The sequence below is a fragment of the Poromitra crassiceps genome (genome assembly GCF_964638095.1).
Source record: "Poromitra crassiceps genome assembly, chromosome: 25".
Taxonomy (NCBI): Eukaryota; Metazoa; Chordata; class Actinopteri; order Beryciformes; family Melamphaidae; genus Poromitra; species Poromitra crassiceps.
In genome coordinates this window covers 13,727,897-13,746,109 of record NC_139649.1, presented here as the reverse complement: position 1 = coordinate 13,746,109, position 18,213 = coordinate 13,727,897, and the positions used below count along the sequence as shown (strand labels likewise).

General features: G+C 45.2%; 3 protein-coding genes across 3 annotated transcripts in view; 1 reads left to right on the top strand and 2 right to left on the bottom strand.

The window, feature by feature from the left end:
- The first annotated feature begins 1,925 nt into the window (after nt 1–1,925).
- On the top strand, nt 1,926–3,962 carry svbp (small vasohibin binding protein). The gene is made up of 3 exons (XM_083660682.1): nt 1,926–2,016; nt 2,806–2,944; nt 3,091–3,962. Exons 2-3 carry the CDS (start codon nt 2,831–2,833, stop codon nt 3,175–3,177), a joined length of 201 nt encoding a protein of 66 aa, XP_083516808.1. The 5' UTR covers nt 1,926–2,016; nt 2,806–2,830; the 3' UTR covers nt 3,178–3,962.
- A 1,314-nt stretch (nt 3,963–5,276) lies between these two features.
- On the bottom strand, nt 5,277–9,543 carry fbxo2 (F-box protein 2). Its single transcript, XM_083660725.1, has 6 exons — nt 9,469–9,543; nt 7,675–7,740; nt 6,903–7,029; nt 6,600–6,692; nt 6,381–6,519; nt 5,277–5,818 (listed from the first exon to the last, which is right to left on the bottom strand). The coding sequence occupies exons 2-6, from the start codon at nt 7,709–7,711 to the stop codon at nt 5,684–5,686; spliced, it is 531 nt and encodes a 176-aa protein (XP_083516851.1). The 5' UTR covers nt 7,712–7,740; nt 9,469–9,543; the 3' UTR covers nt 5,277–5,683.
- A 1,799-nt stretch (nt 9,544–11,342) lies between these two features.
- The window catches only part of LOC310798217 (integrin alpha-5-like), a 57,328-nt gene continuing 50,457 nt past the window's right edge, over nt 11,343–18,213 (bottom strand). The window contains exons 27-30 of the mRNA XM_083660697.1: nt 17,424–17,537; nt 16,529–16,630; nt 16,137–16,259; nt 11,343–12,150 (exon numbers count right to left, since the gene is read on the bottom strand). Coding sequence (XP_083516823.1) covers nt 12,067–12,150; nt 16,137–16,259; nt 16,529–16,630; nt 17,424–17,537 — 423 coding nt within the window. The 3' untranslated portion in view covers nt 11,343–12,066. The remainder of the gene's footprint in view (nt 12,151–16,136; nt 16,260–16,528; nt 16,631–17,423; nt 17,538–18,213) is intronic.

Genomic DNA, 18,213 nt, shown 5'->3' with positions numbered 1-18,213 from the left:
TTGCGCATACAAACACTGCAGCCTCATGTCCACACAGATAGAAGTAGGCCGTGCTGTGTGTACAGCTGATTTAATGAGACACAAACAAGACAGAAGTGCTAAATAGCATTGATACGATTATAACTACTGTTGTTGCGCGGTGCAGCCATCTTGGATTTTTTACGTCGGGGCTGCTGAGGCTCCTACCAGTTTGGAATGGGAAATACCAGCTCTGGTGACGTCACCGCCCAGCTCATGAACTTTGAACCGGTAAGATTACCAGTTCCCAGTTATAAAGGAATGCACGATAAGTGTCGCTACACAGGCTAAATCACACCCGTTTTCAAAGGATTATTGGACAAACGAAGAGTGGATAAACTTACCAAACTGCTAGCTGCTGCTGGGTGCTGCTCGGTGTAGCCGCATGCTCCCTGTAGCTGTTTTCCTGTGTTCAGAGTTGGCGGTCTGGTTTGGTTATTCTGTCAGAGAATGGGGTCAGGTTCACCGGGGCACCGTGGAGTTTGTTGCAGTTTTGCAGGCCTCTGCCGCCCCGACGATCACCAGGCGCCGGCTGGTGGCAGTGGATCAGCGCCGCGGCCGGCAGGCTCTTCTCTCTCGGCTCATGCGGGCGGCAGGTCTCCGCTGGTGGCAGCTTGGCTTGGCTCTTTGCTGAGGCATCGCTCCCCGGTCCTCCGTTGTGTATGATTTTGTTTGTTTCTGTCGGTGTTTTGCGGAGAGGCTCTGCGTGCTGGAGCCGCTCTGTGTGGTTTACGTTAACATTATATGCGTTGCACACTAAGTGACGTCTAACCTGTGTCTGTGGTAGCCTGTTGCAAGTGCATGCCACCACATCCATAGAGCTCATGGTGAATACCGCCCATACAGTCCCTCTACTGACCCACATTTTACCGTCCTTGAAGGCACCACTAATCTCGCTTCCGGGCCCAAATGATGCGAGTCGTGAGCTGGTTTTGCAGTCAAATGAATGGTGGATCAGCTCTCGGTGCAGGCAAGATAGTAGGAAGCACATAGTTCATGTGCATAGCCTACTACCCACATTGTACTGATCCAAAGTTGGTTGAAAATCAGCAAAGTGGCCATATAATGCTCTGTACATTCTCTCACACCTATGTACTGTAGGCTATGTGTTCCTCAAAATGTGTTTACTGCTCTTTGGCTACACTACAGTAGCTGGTGGTCTGTTGACATCGATGGAGAAATTATGTTCACCAGCCTTGGAGAGGGAAATCAGCACAGAGAGAGTGCAAGTAAGTAAGATCATTAGTTAGCCTAGGTCATACTTGAACTAAGCTGTACTGTAGCCATACTGATTCATCTCCTTCAGCACAATTTACTGATCCAGTTTAGCTGATCATTTTGTTGACGGCGCTGTAGGTTGTAGTCAACCACACATATATTATACTGTGCATAAACAGCAAATTGTCAAGAAGAAGTAGCATCCTCATTAACGAAAAATGAAAATGCCAGTGGACTCAATAATTTGAAAAACAACAACACTATGTGCCTACATTAACTTAACAGGAATTGTTATTGACAGGGCTATTATTAATGCATGGTTCTAGAATGAAAGATTACAATTAGCTTGAAGTTGAAAATGGTCTCTCAAAGGCTAACGTTAACGTTACCACTGTGAGACACCACAGACACGTGTTTGTTTATTTATTCAGTTGATTACAAACGTGTAATGTTTTTATTATGATATAGGCTACAACATTTTGAGTTCACACCCAGATGGGTAACAATAATGTTATCAAAGCGTAACATACCAAGAAGGAACCTATAAACTTGTGAAATACCGAGTTACTGACCTTGTCACACAGAAGAGAGAGAGCCTGGTGGCAGGTGGTGGCGCGAGGTTAAGTAGGAACTCATCTTACGGAAAGAACCTTGTTTCTAGTCGGATTTGTTTACAGCGGACACCAACAGTTGTTGCACAGCTGCTAGCTACTACAGCCAACTTGCTCGCTACAAAAAAAACATATTACTACTTGCTCTTCTATCTATTCTATTTTACGGGTGAGTATACTACAAGTATGTCAACTCAAAATTGTCTCACATCTAACTTCAAGCCTGACGCAGTTTGGAATAACATTCTATGAAACGTCCACGCTTGCTAAATGTTAACTTGCCAATAGCTTAGCTAGCTTGTAGCTAACTTGTGTCAGTGATCCTGCAGACTGTAATCGTTTAACTTGCCTTTACAACATTTGGAGAAGGGTTATCATTAGCCCCAGTATCATCTTTACGTTACTCTTTGATATAACGTTTGAGAGAACCCATTAATACATACATAAATCTAGCAATAACGTTATCAACATAGGTAGAACACAACCTAGTAGGAACAATCAGGTGCACTCTTTTATTCGGCATGCTACTGACACACTGACCATCATTTACATAAATAAATGTACTTTTATAATTGATTGGCCTTTTGTTTCCACGATCTTCTATCAAAAATGCACTGTGCAGTAGCAAATTAAGCGAGCAGTATGAACGTTGAGGTTTTATTAAATAAAGTGGTGCGTAGTAGTGGACTTGCACTCTGTAGCCTACGCCGAATTCGCAACAACATTTGGGATTCAATGCGTGAAATGTCTAGGGTTGTTCTTAGATTTGTGGCTCTGGATAAACAAGGGTTTTAATATAATTCAGCTTTACCCATACGAGAGCGAGCAGCAGGACGTATCTTCAGTGCCACGTGGTTTGATCTTATCTGTGGGCCATTTTGCAGTCTTTTAGCATGTTAAAATGTAAGGCAGTAGCAAAAGGTCAATTATGTCATGTCCATGTTTTCTCTTTTATAAGGTGGATTGAGTGGAAAACTGCTACAATGGAGCCTGCCTGTCGTAAAGACAAGCCAAAGCTGAACTCCACTCCTACCAGAGGTGACAGAGCCAAGCAGAAATCTGCTCAGCAGGAGCTGAAACAGCGACAGAGGGCAGAGGTAACTGAGCTCATCACATATATACAGTACTACCCTAACCTAGTTTCCGCGTGAAATTATTCCAGGCGAGGCAAAATGTATTATGCCATCAGTTTTATGTATCCCCAACTAATTTATTTATATTGTGTGCACTTCTTTATTTCAAGATCTATGCCTTGAACAAGGTGATGACAGAGTTGGAGCAGCAGCAGTTTGAGACATTTTGTAAACAGATGCAGTCACAAGGAGAATGAGTGTCCTGCCTGCCCTCCCTTCACGTCTTGCCCAGACTATGACCTGGTACCCCTCTGAACACCCCCCCCCCAAACACACACACACACACACACACACAGATCACTCCTCCAACTGGTAAACAACCCTACCCAACCCTTGAGAACAAAACCCAGTGAGTACCCCTATGTGGTGCCTTGACCTTCACTTAGTAGACTGAATTACACTTTAAATAATTGTTTTAATGTGCTGCTCTATGAAGCAGACAAGCACAACCAAAAATATAAATTTTGCTCCTGATGTTTTTCTGAGTGAACATCCTGAATCTGTACTCTGATTGAATGCACCTGAGAGTATTATTATAATAAGCCATATTACTGTTAACATAGCATTGTGGCAAAAGTGTGTATGACCAACAAGGAAGAAAAGTTCACATCATGTCACTGACATTTCTTAAACCTGTTTTTTGTTGTGTTTTTTTTACTTTTATTTAACTGTTCCACTTCACATTCATAGTTACAAATGGTAATTGTTTCCCAGCTAGTCAGCGACCTACCAGTCACGGGTCCACTTATTCATTCATTAGCCTACAGCTTCCCATTGTAGGTGTCATTTTGAATTCTCCCCACTTTAAATAAACATTGCTTAATATGTCAATGTTTATGGTGCTCACATTGAAAACTACCTTGTGAAAGACATTGTATACAGTACAATGCCACATGGCCTTGTACATGACTTATTACATTTTATTGATAGTTGTATCTAAAACAAAGTATATTTATGTCTATTGTCTGATATGTCATTTCATTTTAGCTTGAATTGATTTTTAGTAAAGATTGCAATGATTTGTAAATATTTGTATTGTTTATTTCTGATGTCCACTGTTTCTAATCTGATCCATATACTCTGTATAGTAAAACAGTAGTTGAGATCACACTAGCCAAACTCAGTTCTGACCACACCCAATTCAAATCTATTTTAGTAAATGTGACAGGAACTGGTCTGTGTCTGTATTTGACACAGGCACCGAACAAAGTGTTTTAAATATGGCCAAGCAGATACCTGTGAACATACAAACAGGCCCAAATCATTTGCCAGATCAGATGGTTCAGCATTCTATATCAGCTGACCACATGCCAGTACGCATAGACAATTCAGGAAGTTCCCCATATCAGTACACCATGCATGTGCCTCGAAACCACACTCGTTATAAAGGCTACGATAAATGCAACTACTGCAGAAAAAGAGGACATTACGCGAACAAATGCTGAGTCTTGTTGGATCTGGCAGGCTTTACAAAAAATATTTATTGAGAGTCCTGTACGATTGAGCTTAGAGGACAAGAAGTCTGTTTGATGAGACGTTAACTCCACATGGCAGTAATTTGATTCTATCTGACCATGTGACTACTCAGTAATTACATAGTCTGCGTTCAGTGCTGGCATCATGTTATTTCAATCTAAATGTATCCGAGATTGAAATATCATCCGTTGTCTCACCTCTCCAACCATCTGATACAGTATGTTTGCATTGATAATGAAACCCAATCCATCGCCGAGGTCGAATCATCAACAAGTAGATGCCCCATGCACAGCGCTGTCAGCCTTTACTTCCTGGTGCAGGTGATGCCAGGAAACATCAGATGAGTGGTTGAAGAATGAGAATCATTGTACACAAGAAGGCTGAATTGATTCACTTTAATTCTTATTTAAAAAAGGCGTGCAAACAACACGTTTCTACTGGCTTCCTCAGGTTCTCTCTAAACACAAGGAGTTTAGAGAGAACCTGAGGAATCCTGTATAGGTGAAACGCATGCCTTTTTGTACTTTTTAAAATAAGATGAATAAAGTGAGGCAATTCAGCCTTCTTGTTTGCGGTGACTCTCCTACTCGCCATCGCCGAGGTCGGTTCACATCATTGAAGACAGGTCAAACAATTCTACACCAACTTCTCTGTAAACTGAAGACTCAAGAATTAGATTTAGGGTTGTCACATTGATCAAATGATTAGATTACCGACTGAAAAGGTTTCCTGATTGATTGATGACGAATCATTTGAAGAGTTAATTATTTATTTGGTCATTTTCTAATTCTCATTTGCATGATAAATACAGCAGCTTGATTGCTTATAATAGGTGAGCCCCGCCCACCAAACAAAACAGTTTCGCTAAATCACTGTGCAGAGGTAGTAGTTAGTAGATTAAATCATTGTATTGCAAGCAGTCATTTCAAGATGGTAACATGTTAGCAAAGCCAAGGTGCCACCATGACAGTGTCTAACACAGGCAAGGCATGTTATTACAGATTTGTAATTACTACATAGGAGCTTCCTAGCAGCTTGATTTCCACAGCATGCACTGCAGAACACACAGTGGTGTAAGCTAGGTGCGTAAGGCAAGGCCGGTCCTTTTAAACCCTCCCCAGACTCAAATACACTGCAACTAACCTCTGCTTTGTTGCTCTGGAGCCTTTGCACTCCTCTACACCTCTATCATTCCCTCATCCCTCCTCCTCTTCCTCCCCCTCTCGCTCAGACCTCTACAGCAACGGAGCTCCCAGTGACTCGGACTCCAAACGATCCATCCCAGTACTTGGTGTCTTGTCCTCCATGTTCAAAGGAGATGAATCGCAGCCCGGGACCGTAGTCTGAGAACGTATGGCTCACCTGGAGTTCAAACATAAGAGAATACCACTGGAACATCATGTCAACAAAAGTCAGAAAGATGAGGAAACTTCTCCAAAGAGGACATTTTTAAGGTTAGGACATAGGGTTTCCAAACTTTTTCATGTGAAGGAGAAAACCTAGGGCCATACGCCACAGTCTTTGAAAACTATGATAAATGTTTTGCAAAACACAATGCCCATAGTATAATCATACTCCATATGTTATGGAAAAAAAACGCTTTGTGTCAGCTGTTATTTTTGTATTCTTCTGGCTCTGCTGGAACTTACACCAGCTTAGAAGGTAGTCGTGTGTCTTTGAGAAACAATTGTTCCTATCCTATACTTCATCAGTATATCATAGTTTTCAAAGCCCCTAGTTTTCTATTGCAGTAGAGTAGGAGGGGGTTTCCCGGTGTTACCAGACGGGGCGGATCAGGCAGATAGCAAAGTTCTGGGTTTCTACTAATAGGGATCATGATGGAAAACATCTTATTTTGGGCCCAGGGTTCAAAATACCAAACTATTCATTTAAGGGTTAGAGGGGAATGGAAAAAGACAGGGACCTGTTTCCATGCGCAGTCGTCACAGTCCGGGTCAAGAGTCACCGGGTCTGGTTTAAACTCCTGCAGTACTTCCTGATTCTCATCCAGCAGACTCGCAGTCAGTTGGTAGGTGCAGCCACAGTCTGTCCTCCCACAGTACCTGCAGGATGAGTGAGCAGTGAATTGGCGGCAACAGTGAAGTAGACCCACGCATGCCGGGCCTCTCTGTCTCTGTCTCACCAGTCCTCCACGGTGATGTTCGGCTGAGCGTCCAGCTGGTCAGGAGAGTAGTCCTCCGCTAACAAGTCGACCACCTGTCTCTTCAGACACAGCCTAGGGCAGACGTAGAAGGGTTCGGATAGGACGAAAAAACACCAACACATCTGGTAATGCTATGTGTGCGCAAACCAAAAGCTGTCTGGATCACGTCAAATAATTGATGATGTTGAATCGGGCCATCATGGTATTTTTCTATCTTTAATCGATAAACATGCCCCTCACGTAACCATACATAGCGTACGCTAACACACATTGCACACTCACTCAAAAGAAGTGGAGAAGTATTTGGTCACTCCATCAATGCAGAAGTCGTGGCCACAGTCTCCTGGCAATTCCTCCACCTGCCATTGGCTCCCGCCGTTCTCCGTCAGCTCCCAGAATTCAAACTGCTCTGGGAGGAAAATGTACTGTTTTTAATGCTTCTAATACCAGTTTTGTATTTTATAGCATATATACGATATCAGGGCTGCAGTCAAGACCATCTGAATCATGTCCAAGTCCATTCCAAAAACAGCTCCAAAGAGGGGCGAGACCAGTCAAGACCAAGAGCAGAGCAACTCGAGTCTTATTCAAGATCAAAACAGTGTACAGTACATGTCTTTCCAAATGTACAAAATACTGCTTAAATGGTTTCAGAGATATAGATCTGCAGGAGCTCTGTATTAAACCCTTCAACATCCAGTAGTGAATTTGGAAAACCCTTCTGTTGTGTGGATTATATATATATATATATATATATATATATATAAACAATTATATATATTATTATATTATATATATTATATATTATATATATATATATTATATATATATATATATATATATATATATTATATATATATATATATATATATATTATATATATTATATATACAATTATATATACAATTATATATATATATATATATATATATATATATATATATATATATATATATATATATATATATATATATATATATAATTGTTTTATTTTTTTACAGTCAGCCAAAGACACAGACACTGTAGGACATCTAATTAAAAGAAGACGTCTTACCTTCCCCATTGGGATTCTTCAATAGATTTCTGGTCATGGCTACAGCTGATGGAGAGAAGGCAGAGTCTGCAAAGGAGATGAACACAGACTAGGATCAATACTTCCCTCTTCCACAGTTTCTATCAGGCTATCCCACTGTAGTCTACCACTGTAGTCTACCACTGTAGTGCACAGGGGGGGAATCCTAACCACCCCCTGGATTCAGACATTGGTTCATTCCACATTGCATTCTCTAGACCAGGGGCAGTCAATGAATGCCAGCTGCTGGTGTGTGGACCAGTTGCCCGGTTACCTAGTTGAAAAACCTCCTGGGTCCTTTTCAGCAGGCGTCTCGGTCTTTGAATCTGAATGTCTTCATAGGCCACCACCAAAACAGCAATGTTTATACTGACCCACCACTGAAATAGTGACCAACTTTGAGTATTTTCATTCTAATGCCACTCCAGAGGAAGGGCCTCTGTTGTAAAGCAGGGTTACACTGATATATACTGTATATCAGTTTGCCAATATACAGTATCGAGCCAATATTTGCCTTTCAGTAAATATTGGCTAACAGAGAGTCATGTGGTCCACTGATGGAGGTTCCTCCCACCATTGATAGGTGTGGTGGATTGCCTTAGAGCTGCTGAACCTAAAAGATAAAATAATTTCATTTGTCTTTCAGTTATTATTATTGTTATTGTTGTTGTTGTTGTTGTTGTTGTTGTTAATATGATGGTCTAAATACTGTTTCAGGGGCCTTTCCATCCTGACAAGAATTCAATTCTGGTTTCCCCCAGAACTGAATACCTTCAATTTGAAAAAGGTCAAGTTTAGGGTTAGCCTTCTAAAAACCCTAATTGGTTGGACCCTAGTAGTAAAGTGCACAACATGGCCAGCAGAACACCTCACCATTGTACTCCTAATTCAGTGAATGAGCCAACCAGAGCAGGGTAAAGAGCTGCGTGAAGAGACTCTGGGGTCAAAGGAAGAACTATCACCCAAAACATGCAGAGGGTAGGAGAGGTCCCCCCCTGCCCCAAAAAGAGACAGGCACAAAGAGTCAGGGAGGACCCAGAGTCATAAACCGGGCCCGGGTCACCTCCACAGATCACAAACACTAATACCCCGTCTGCTGAGTCATAGCATAACAGCAAAAGCCACCCTCCTCAAATCCTGAATAGCAGGCATCACAGAGGATCAACCAGTCATCAGAGACAGAAGACATCAGTCAGCAGAAAATACATCGACATGGGGGCTTTGGGTGTTGCCATATATACTGCATAAGCCAGTAGTTCTCAAAGTGGGGTTCAGGGACCACCAAGGGTCCTGGGAGTCTCCAGGTGGATGAGGAATACAGTAGCTTAATTTCATTGTGATTAAATTGACTAGAAATGATCTCTATTAGAAAATGTATACAAGTATTGGTATTACACTAATCGATTACTCTCACCTGTTATCTCTCCATATACAATTGCAGACAGTTGTCCAATGCAATACTACATCAACAACTCAAATATTTCCATATGGGACAAAATGTTTGAATTGTTTTTTTTTCTATTCTTTCTAATAGATTCATCCATGAAGGCCTACTTTATTTAATGCATAGAGAATAGCCAAACCCTGATATCGGCCCTTACAGCGGATTCTTACTGCAACTCACTGAGACTCGAAACAGAAACAGCCGAGTCATCTGTCCTTGTAGACTTGAAGTCTGTACAGAAAAGATACAGTAGGCTACATGTGCATTGCTAATATGCTATACTGTAAAAGAAGCACATCGTTCTGCCTAAATGCACAAGATGTGTTACTCACAGCCAGGAAACGCAAGTGCAGTCTTCTATTCCGTCCGCCTCTTTGCCTATCACTGCCTCACCAGCACTGACACTTGAGCTCCTCTGCAGAATAGCACCCTTGTGACAGTGTGTTATATAACACACACACACACACACACACACACACACACACACACACAAAGAGAGAGAGGGAGGGGAGAGAGAGGGGGATTTGCACAAAGCACCCAATCTGCAAAATAAGAGAGCATCCATCCAGCAGAACTCAGCAGAACCACACATGCACACAGTCAGCACAAATGTGGGTCACATCATTTTAAACACAGTTAGCGGAATGGAACCATCATTAATGGTATTGGTTACACCTGCGTTACTTCCTGCTTTACCACCTCAGTGGTTGCTGTGAAAAGGGTATAGCTTGAGGAGCTTTCATGTCTATTTGTGTCGGTTTTCTTGCATTACACAATAGCCAGTGATCGCTGATCATGTCAGCATTTTGAACAGACTTGATGAGACTAAGCTTGGTCATAGACACATTTTGCTTTTATTAGACATAAAAGTCGTGAGAGACTTTTATGCTTATATTGAATAGAGAAGTTGGGGTGTACTGTGGGCTTTTTCTTTTAATCTAAAGATTATTTTGGGACATTTTGCATTCATCATTAAATTAGATACTATAATTGGAGAGCTGTCTGTCTGTTTATTTGTCCAGAGTTGCAAGGTGCACCGTTGCTCCGATCGCCTCCAAAATTTTCCAAAAAAAACCTTTTCAGGGGTCTGGAATAAATCTGGTGAAAAAATAAAAATAAATAAAAATATCTGCCCACTATAGCGATATTTTACATTTTTAGGGTGAAAGGATCTTCCTGCCAATAATTCCTCACCACGACAGAAATGATGAGCTTCCCTTCACCTTTGTCAGATGGCAGTTCCCAATCAGTTTGGCTTTCTCAGTTACCATCAACAAAGGTCAAGATAATGACCAAGTTGGCATCTACCTACCTCAGCCAGTGTTTTCTCATGGCCAGTTCTACACAGCCTTCTCCAGGGTAAAGTGAGCCAGCAGTGTACTTATTGAAGGTGATGAGGAGAGAATAACAGACAACATTGTCTATATCGAGCTGCTGTAATCCAGTACTCATACAAACATTTCCATAACTGGGCCCATGGTGCATCATCTCCACCCTAGAAATGTCAAGTCATGAGAGAGTCATGACATGCAACAACAGTCCTGGCCCGGATGGGAACCCACAGTATTTCAGTTACGGCATGTACCTCAAAGACAAGACTCCATTAATGTCTAATGTCTTTAAACATCATTGGTTCCACTGTAGAACATTTTTTCCATGTTATTTTTTACCACTTTGTTGGGGCACTCGCTCGTGTGTGGCTCATAATTCCAACATTACTGACAGCACTTGAAAGCAGCAGGAAACAGAGGCCCTTTATGAGCTGGAAGGATACTGGCAGGAACATGTCTCACCTGAAGAGGGCGGTAGAGACTCATCTGTCTTGAGTATTGTGGCCTAATGCAGTGGTCCTCAACATGGGGTCCGGGGACGACCAGGGGTCCTTCAATGGGGTTCCAGGGGGTTCCCAACAAACGGATGAATTAAGTGAACAAAACCTTCAAAACAAAGTTTACCATCATACAGTAAAACAGTGAAAAATTATTTTTTAAGGGTCTTGAAATGAAAGTTTGCAGAGAAATGCAAAGATGTGCAATGCTGAATTGTGCTGAATTGGTGGAAAAAAGTAATTCCGATCAAATGTTTTGAAAAACTGGACCCGGAAGATCATGAATGTGAATCCACCTACTCCATTGCCCACATTATCTCATTGATGATCATTAGACATTTTAGTTGCGAATACAAAATTAGGATTTATTTTGGGCCACAACACCAATGGGTCATAACACAATGAATACATTACATACATATTGTACAACACAGGCAAAACACCTCCCAATATGGGAGAGAGATCATTCAAGTGAAACATTGTCATTTCATCAGGATTGTCCTGCTCCAACAGTACAGTACAACATTCAACAATCAATAGGAAAACATTGTGCCATAAATATTGAGTGGTGTATAGATTATACAAAAGCAGGACATTCAAGAATTATGTAACACTGGGATTGCAAAATGTAGTTGAAAACACTCCTGCATGAATGCAAAAATAGCATTGGGTGCTATTGATTTTATTAATTGCATGTGAATTTGCTTTGCTTGATCTTTCGAGGGTTTGAAGTTGTCATCATTTTCCTGTTCAACACATGGAGTTAGAAGTCAGTTGAACAAATAAAGAACTTAACAGGAAAACATTTCTCCACCAGGGGGCTGAGCTGGTAGGAAGCAAGACATTGAGTTGCTGTTTCTGTAGAAGCTTCAACAGTGCTGCAATTTCACACGGAATTGCGTGGCCCCTGAACTCTTTCCTGCTTTGGCATTTTAGTGCAGCACCAGATATCAAATATTCCAGTGGTCCGGCTCCCATAATTGTCCCTTCATCATAAATGGGTTGCCTGCTTTTTCATTAACGAGTTGAGTCATTCATTTGGAAAGGGAATGACCTTCCAGTTCTCTGGAACAGCTGCGGGTTAGGCTCCTTCTCCTTGGACCTAGGCTTCGGAGGACGCCTGGGGTTTGAGCTGGGCTTTCTCCATGGTCGTACCATACGGATCTGACCTTTTAAAGAAGCCCATCTGGAGGGAAACACAGGAAAAGACGAAGTTCAGAATTAATCAACTCAAAATGTATCTGCCACAAAGCCTGTATTCTAAAAAGGGTTAAAAATACATGTAGATAATCTCATGCTTTTCATTGGATTTTCCTTGTTGACAGTGAAAAAGTGAAAGTTGTATGGGGGGGGGGGGGGGGGGGGGGGTCAATTATTTGTTCCTGTTTGTAGATACCGTACGCACAGATCTTGTCACTTGTTTTATTTTATTGAATGAGTTGAGCTGGAAACATCATATCAACTTGATCAATCAAGTTAAGTTAGACTGCTGCCTAAAAGGAGGAGCATGTGGCCTGGTTAGCTCAGCTGCTAGCTGGCGCCTAGGTGCACACATGGCTTGTAGAAAATGTACTTGTAAAAATCTCTTGTGCCCAAAACAGCCTGTGGCTAGGCGGGGGCGCTAGAAAATAAAATACTGTATATATTCAGAGGCAAAGCATCTCCTTGAAGCATCTTGAATCCTCAAAAATGTACACATTGTAACATTACATTGCTTTATCTTTATTGAACACCGATCTGGACCTTGAGGTTAGATTGCTGGATAGCAACACCACCTAACAGACCAAAAGGTTTGTAGCTTAATCCCTGAACAAAATACTCCACAATAATGCCATCGAACCCATGCACACATCTACCACCCTGCTCTGTGGATGAGCAGCCAGCATTAGATGAATACTCTCATACAGTATAGGCGGTTTTCACCAGAGCGCAACCCCACAGCACTTCCTTTTTCTTAGCATTCGGCAAACTGCAGAAATATTCACTCGACATCGTTACTTTTGTTTTCGCTGCTCAGCTGTATAGACGGTTTTCACGGAATGGTCAGTCCTGCACTTGAATGTGGAGAGGAGAAGAGGAGAGGGAGAGGGGAGGAGAGGAGAGGAGAGGGGGAGAGGAGTCGGGGGGAGGAAGTCCATATATGGTCCATCCGGTCATGGGGCACAGCGATTGGCTGGCTCAGATTCAAATCTGAGTCAGCCAATCGCGTTGTCCTGGGGGAGAGAAGAGGAGGGGAGAGGAGGAGAGAAGGGGAGAGAAGGGGAGAGGGGGAGAAGAGGAGGGGAGAGGGGAGAACCAGAGGAGAGGGGGAGAGAAGGGGAGAGGGGGAGAAGAGGAGGGGAGAGGGGGAGAGAAGAGGAGGGGAGAGGGGGAGAGGAGAAGAGGAGAGGGAGAGGGGAGGAGAGGAGAGGAGAGGGGGAGAGGAGTCGGGGGGAGGAAGTCCATATATGGTCCATCCGGTCATGGGGCACAGCGATTGGCTGGCTCAGATTCAAATCTGAGTCAGCCAATCGCGTTGTCCTGCGCCGTTTGGGACCGTGTATAAAAGGCCACCGCTGACTGGGGTGGGTGGGGGGGACCAGAGGAGAGGGGGAGAGAAGAGGAGGGGAGAGGGGAGAACCAGAGGAGAGGGGGAGAGAAGGGGAGAGGGGGAGAGAAGAGGAGGGGAGAGGGGGAGAGGAGAAGGGGAGAGGGAGAGGGGAGGAGAGGAGAGGAGAGGGGGAGAGGAGTCGGGGGGAGGAAGTCCATATATGGTCCATCCGGTCATGGGGCACAGCGATTGGCTGGCTCAGATTCAAATCTGAGTCAGCCAATCGCGTTGTCCTGCGCTGTTTGGGACGTGTATAAAAGGCCACCGCTGACTGGGGTGGGTGGGGGGAACCAGAGGAGAGGGGGAGAGAAGAGGAGGGGAGCGGAGAAGAGGAGAGGGAGAGGGGAGGAGAGGAGAGGAGTCGGGGGGAGGAAGTCCATATATGGTCCATCCGGTCATGGGGCACAGCGATTGGCTGGCTCAGATTCAAATCTGAGTCAGCCAATCGCATTGTCCTGCGCCATTTGGGACCGTGTATAAAAGGCCACCGCTGACTGGGGTGGGTGGGGGGAACCAGAGGAGAGGGGGAGAGAAGAGGAGGGGAGAGGAGGAGAGAAGGGGAGAGGGGGAGAAGAGGAGGGGAGAGGGGGAGAGAAGAGGAGGTGAGAGGAGGAGAGAAGGGGAGAGAAGGGGAGAGGGGGAGAAGAGGAGAGGAGATGGGGAGAGAAGAGGAGGGGAGAGGGGGAGAGGAGAAGAGGAGAGGGAGAGGGGAGGAGAAGAGAGGAGAGGGGGAGAGGAGTCGGGGGGAGGAAGTCCATATATGGTCCATCCGGTCATGGGGCACAGCGATTGGCTGGCTCAGATTCAAATCTGAGTCAGCCAATCGCGTTGTCCTGCGCCGTTTGGGACCGTGTATAAAAGGCCACCTGACTGGGGTGGGTGGGGGGAACCAGAGGAGAGGGGGAGAGAAGAGGAGGGGAGAGAAGGGGAGAGAAGGGCAGAGGGGGAGAAGAGGAGGGGAGAGGGGGAGAGAAGAGGAGGTGAGAGGAGGAGAGAAGGGGAGAGAAGGGGAGAGGGGGAGAAGAGGAGAGGAGATGGGGAGAGAAGAGGAGGGGAGAGGGGGAGAGGAGAAGAGGAGAGGGAGAGGGGAGGAGAAGAGAGGAGAGGGGGAGAGGAGTCGGGGGGAGGAAGTCCATATATGGTCCATCCGGTCATGGGGCACAGCGATTGGCTGGCTCAGATTCAAATCTGAGTCAGCCAATCGCGTTGTCCTGCGCCGTTTGGGACCGTGTATAAAAGGCCACCTGACTGGGGTGGGTGGGGGGAACCAGAGGAGAGGGGGAGAGAAGAGGAGGGGAGAGAAGGGGAGAGAAGGGCAGAGGGGGAGAAGAGGAGGGGAGAGGGGGAGAGGAGAGGGGGAGAGAAGAGGAGGGGAGAACCAGAGGAGAGGGGGAGAGGGGAGAGGGGGAGAAGAGGGGAGAGGGGGAGAAGAGGAGGGGAGAGGGGGAGAGGGGAGAGGGGGAGAAGAGGGGAGAGGGGGAGAAGAGGAGGGGAGAGGGGGAGAAGAGGAGGTGAGAGGGGAGAACCAGAGGAGAGGGGGAGAGAAGAGGAGGGGAGAGGGGGAGAGGAGAAGAGGAGAGGGAGAGGGGAGGAGAGGAGAGGAGAGGAGTCGGGGTGAGGAAGTCCATATATGGTCCATCCGGTCATGGGGCACAGCGATTGGCTGGCTCAGATTCAAATCTGAGTCAGCCAATCGCGTTGTCCTGCGCCGTTTGGGACCGTGTATAAAAGGCCACCACTGACTGGGGTGGGTGGGGGGAACCAGAGGAGAGGGGGAGAGAAGAGGAGGGGAGAGGAGGAGAGAAGGGGAGAGGGGGAGAAGAGGAGGGGAGAGGGGGAGAGGAGAGGGGGAGAGAAGAGGAGGGGAGAACCAGAGGAGAGGGGGAGAGGGGAGAGGAGAGGAGAACCAGAGGAGAGGGGGAGAGGAGAGGGGGAGAGGGGAGAGGGGGAGGGGGGAGAGGAGAGGAGAAGAGGAGAGGGGAGAGGAGAGAGGGGGAGAAGAGGAGGGGAGACGGAGAGAGGAGGAGTGGAGAGGAGGGGAGAAGAGGAGAGGAGGGGAGAGGGGGAGAGGAGAGGAGGAGGATGGGAGAGGAGAGGGGGAGAGGAGGGGAGAAGAGGAGAGAGGAGGATGGGAGAGGAGAGGGGGAGAGGAGAGGAGAGGGGGAGAAGAGGAGGGGAGAGAGGGAGAGGAGAGGAGGAGAGGAGAGGGGGAGAGGAGGGGAGAGGAGAGGAGAGGGGGAGAAGAGGAGGGGAGAGAGGGAGAGGAGAGGAGAAGAGGGGGTCCAGGGACCCACATGGATCCTTGAGGGGCTTCCCAGCAAAAAGGGAGATCATTTATTTTCACTATAAATGCATCCATAAGTAACACAATGACAGAATGTGTGATTATTTTGGTCATGGGCTTCATACACTTTTTGTAATAAAACATCTAAAAGCAAAAATTGTATCAGACGGGGGGGGGGGGGGGGGCCCTGGGATAAAATCTTATCAAACGGGGGTCCATGGTCTTATTTGTGTCAGTTTAGTATGGGGGTCCTTGACGTGAAGATGTTTGAGAACCACAGCTTATCTTAACGTGTTACCTTGTACAGTAGATATATAAGCAGGGCGAGTAACAGCAGCCCAGCTAGGACAGCCAGGATGATGATCCACACCGGCACATAGAACTGACTGTCCGGCTTGTTCCACATCACAGCTGTCACCACCTGAACAACAGCAAACAGCCGTCTTACAACGTTGCGTCTTCATACTTTTACTTTCACCGTACATTGCCCTTCAAATGCAACCTACATTGATTATTGTGGAAAAACATGCTAAAGTCCCAGTGGCACTGCAATGGTAAAGATCTATGGTACAGCATGTGGTACACCCCCCATTGTACACGCTAATTGATTCAGTATGTAACAGCTTCATGAAATGTGGATTGTGGCTTTATTTTGCCAGACATTTCAACAAAAGAATCAGCTGCGGTTACCTTTTTGGATCCAGACGGTTTGAGTTTGGGAGCAATGGAGTAAGGCATCCTGTCCACTCTGTACCGAACAGAGCACTCCAGGACATACTGCTTGTAGGCCCTCTGAGGTCAACACAAAGAGAGTTGGAAAAACAACAAAAGAGTCTCATTGAATTAGACTGTTATGGGCTTTTGAAGGCTGATAAAGCATAACTATTCCTACTGCTACTACTGTACTGTGATCCAAATGTCTCATTAGAACCAGTTCATCTTAGGGCGTGCCATAGACAACCAGTGTAGTATTGATGAACATTACAATATGTAATAGAGCTGCAATGATTAGTCAATTAATCATGATCGTCAGAAAATTAATCGACTATTTTTGTAATTGATTAAACAATTATTAAAAAAACAAAAGAAATTACTGAATCTTATTCCAGCTTCTTAAATGTGAATATTTTCTGGTTTCTTTAATTTTTTATGACAGTAAACTGATTATCTTTGGGATGTCGACTAGTCAGGACAAAAGAAGACATTTGACGATGTCATCTTGCTTTGGGGACATTCTTCAAAATTGTGTTTTGTTTGTCGTTTGATTTCATAGATCAAATGACTAATTGATTAGGCGAGAAAATAATCCACAGATTAATCGATAATGAAAATAATCGTTAGTTGTGGCCCTAATATGGAATCAATCAATGCCCCTATATATATTGTCCCCATATATCAGCAAAGCAACAGTATGTTGTATGCAACTAATTTGATGGCGTCCAGAAGAGGGCAGTATGACGAAACAGATTGCATGACTTTGTCCGTTTTCTCACACAGTCTTGGGTTTCCTACCAGCAGCATAGCCAGTGTACTGACAGTATACCACCAGTAGAGTGCAGCAGAGCAGAGCAGCCTGTAGTCTCACCTCTATGAAGGTTTCAGCCCACAGCCTGGAGCGGACAGTCAGGATAACACTGGCTCCTTTCTCCAGCAGCCCCACATGACACTGCAGCCGCCAGCACTCCACCGTAGCACAGGACTGTAGATGGACAGGCTCCCAGTCACACATACAATACCAATAAATCAAATCTATTTTCTTTTCACTTATGGTTGTTGATATAGGCTTAGCAGCAGTCTCACACCAGTATGCTCCATTTCAGTATTTTCTGCAGCAGGGAACCACAGAAATGGAAGAATTACGGCTGGCACACACCAGAAGCGTCTCCGAAGCAGCGCATCACGGAAGCATCGAGTCGGAGCCTGGTCATTCACCCCAGAAGTGCTCTGTTTTGCTCTGCGCCTCGCTCTGCTTTGCTCCGCGCCGCTCACAACTTGTATTGACTTCATGCCTGGCTGCACGCGGCCGCTCGCGTCACACGTCAAGAATAGACCCGACGCGGAAACTCTCACTGCAAGGACGCGAGACGACGCGCCGCGCCCGGTGTGATCGGTCTCCCCTGTTAACAAGGAAGCCCAAATGAAGCTGTCTCCGCGAGGCGAGGCTTTCCGCGTCGGATACGCTTCTGGTTGTGTTAGATTCCCATACACCCACAATTTTAAAGACAGACAAAGAAAAGAGCACCACCTACAGAAACAGAAACTGCATCAACCCGAAAATTCAAGTGAAAAACACATCAAGGTACTGGACACACTGTTTGATTGACAGGTGTTCTCTGAAAAAGTGCAGTTAAAAAAATAAACATTGATTGGAGCCA

Coding starts and splice junctions, on each gene's coding strand:
- svbp (XM_083660682.1), top strand. CDS start 2,831: ATGGAGCCTGCCTGTCGTAAAGACAAGCCAAAGCTGAACTCCACTCCT. Junction 2,945..3,090: donor AACAGCGACAGAGGGCAGAG/GTAACTGAGCTC, acceptor CTTTATTTCAAG/ATCTATGCCTTGAACAAGGT.
- fbxo2 (XM_083660725.1), bottom strand. CDS start 7,711: ATGACCAGAAATCTATTGAAGAATCCCAATGGGGAAG. Junction 6,693..6,902: donor TACTTCTCCACTTCTTTTGA/GTGAGTGTGCAA, acceptor CGTCTGCCCTAG/GCTGTGTCTGAAGAGACAGG. Junction 5,819..6,380: donor ACGACTGCGCATGGAAACAG/GTCCCTGTCTTT, acceptor TTTGAACTCCAG/GTGAGCCATACGTTCTCAGA.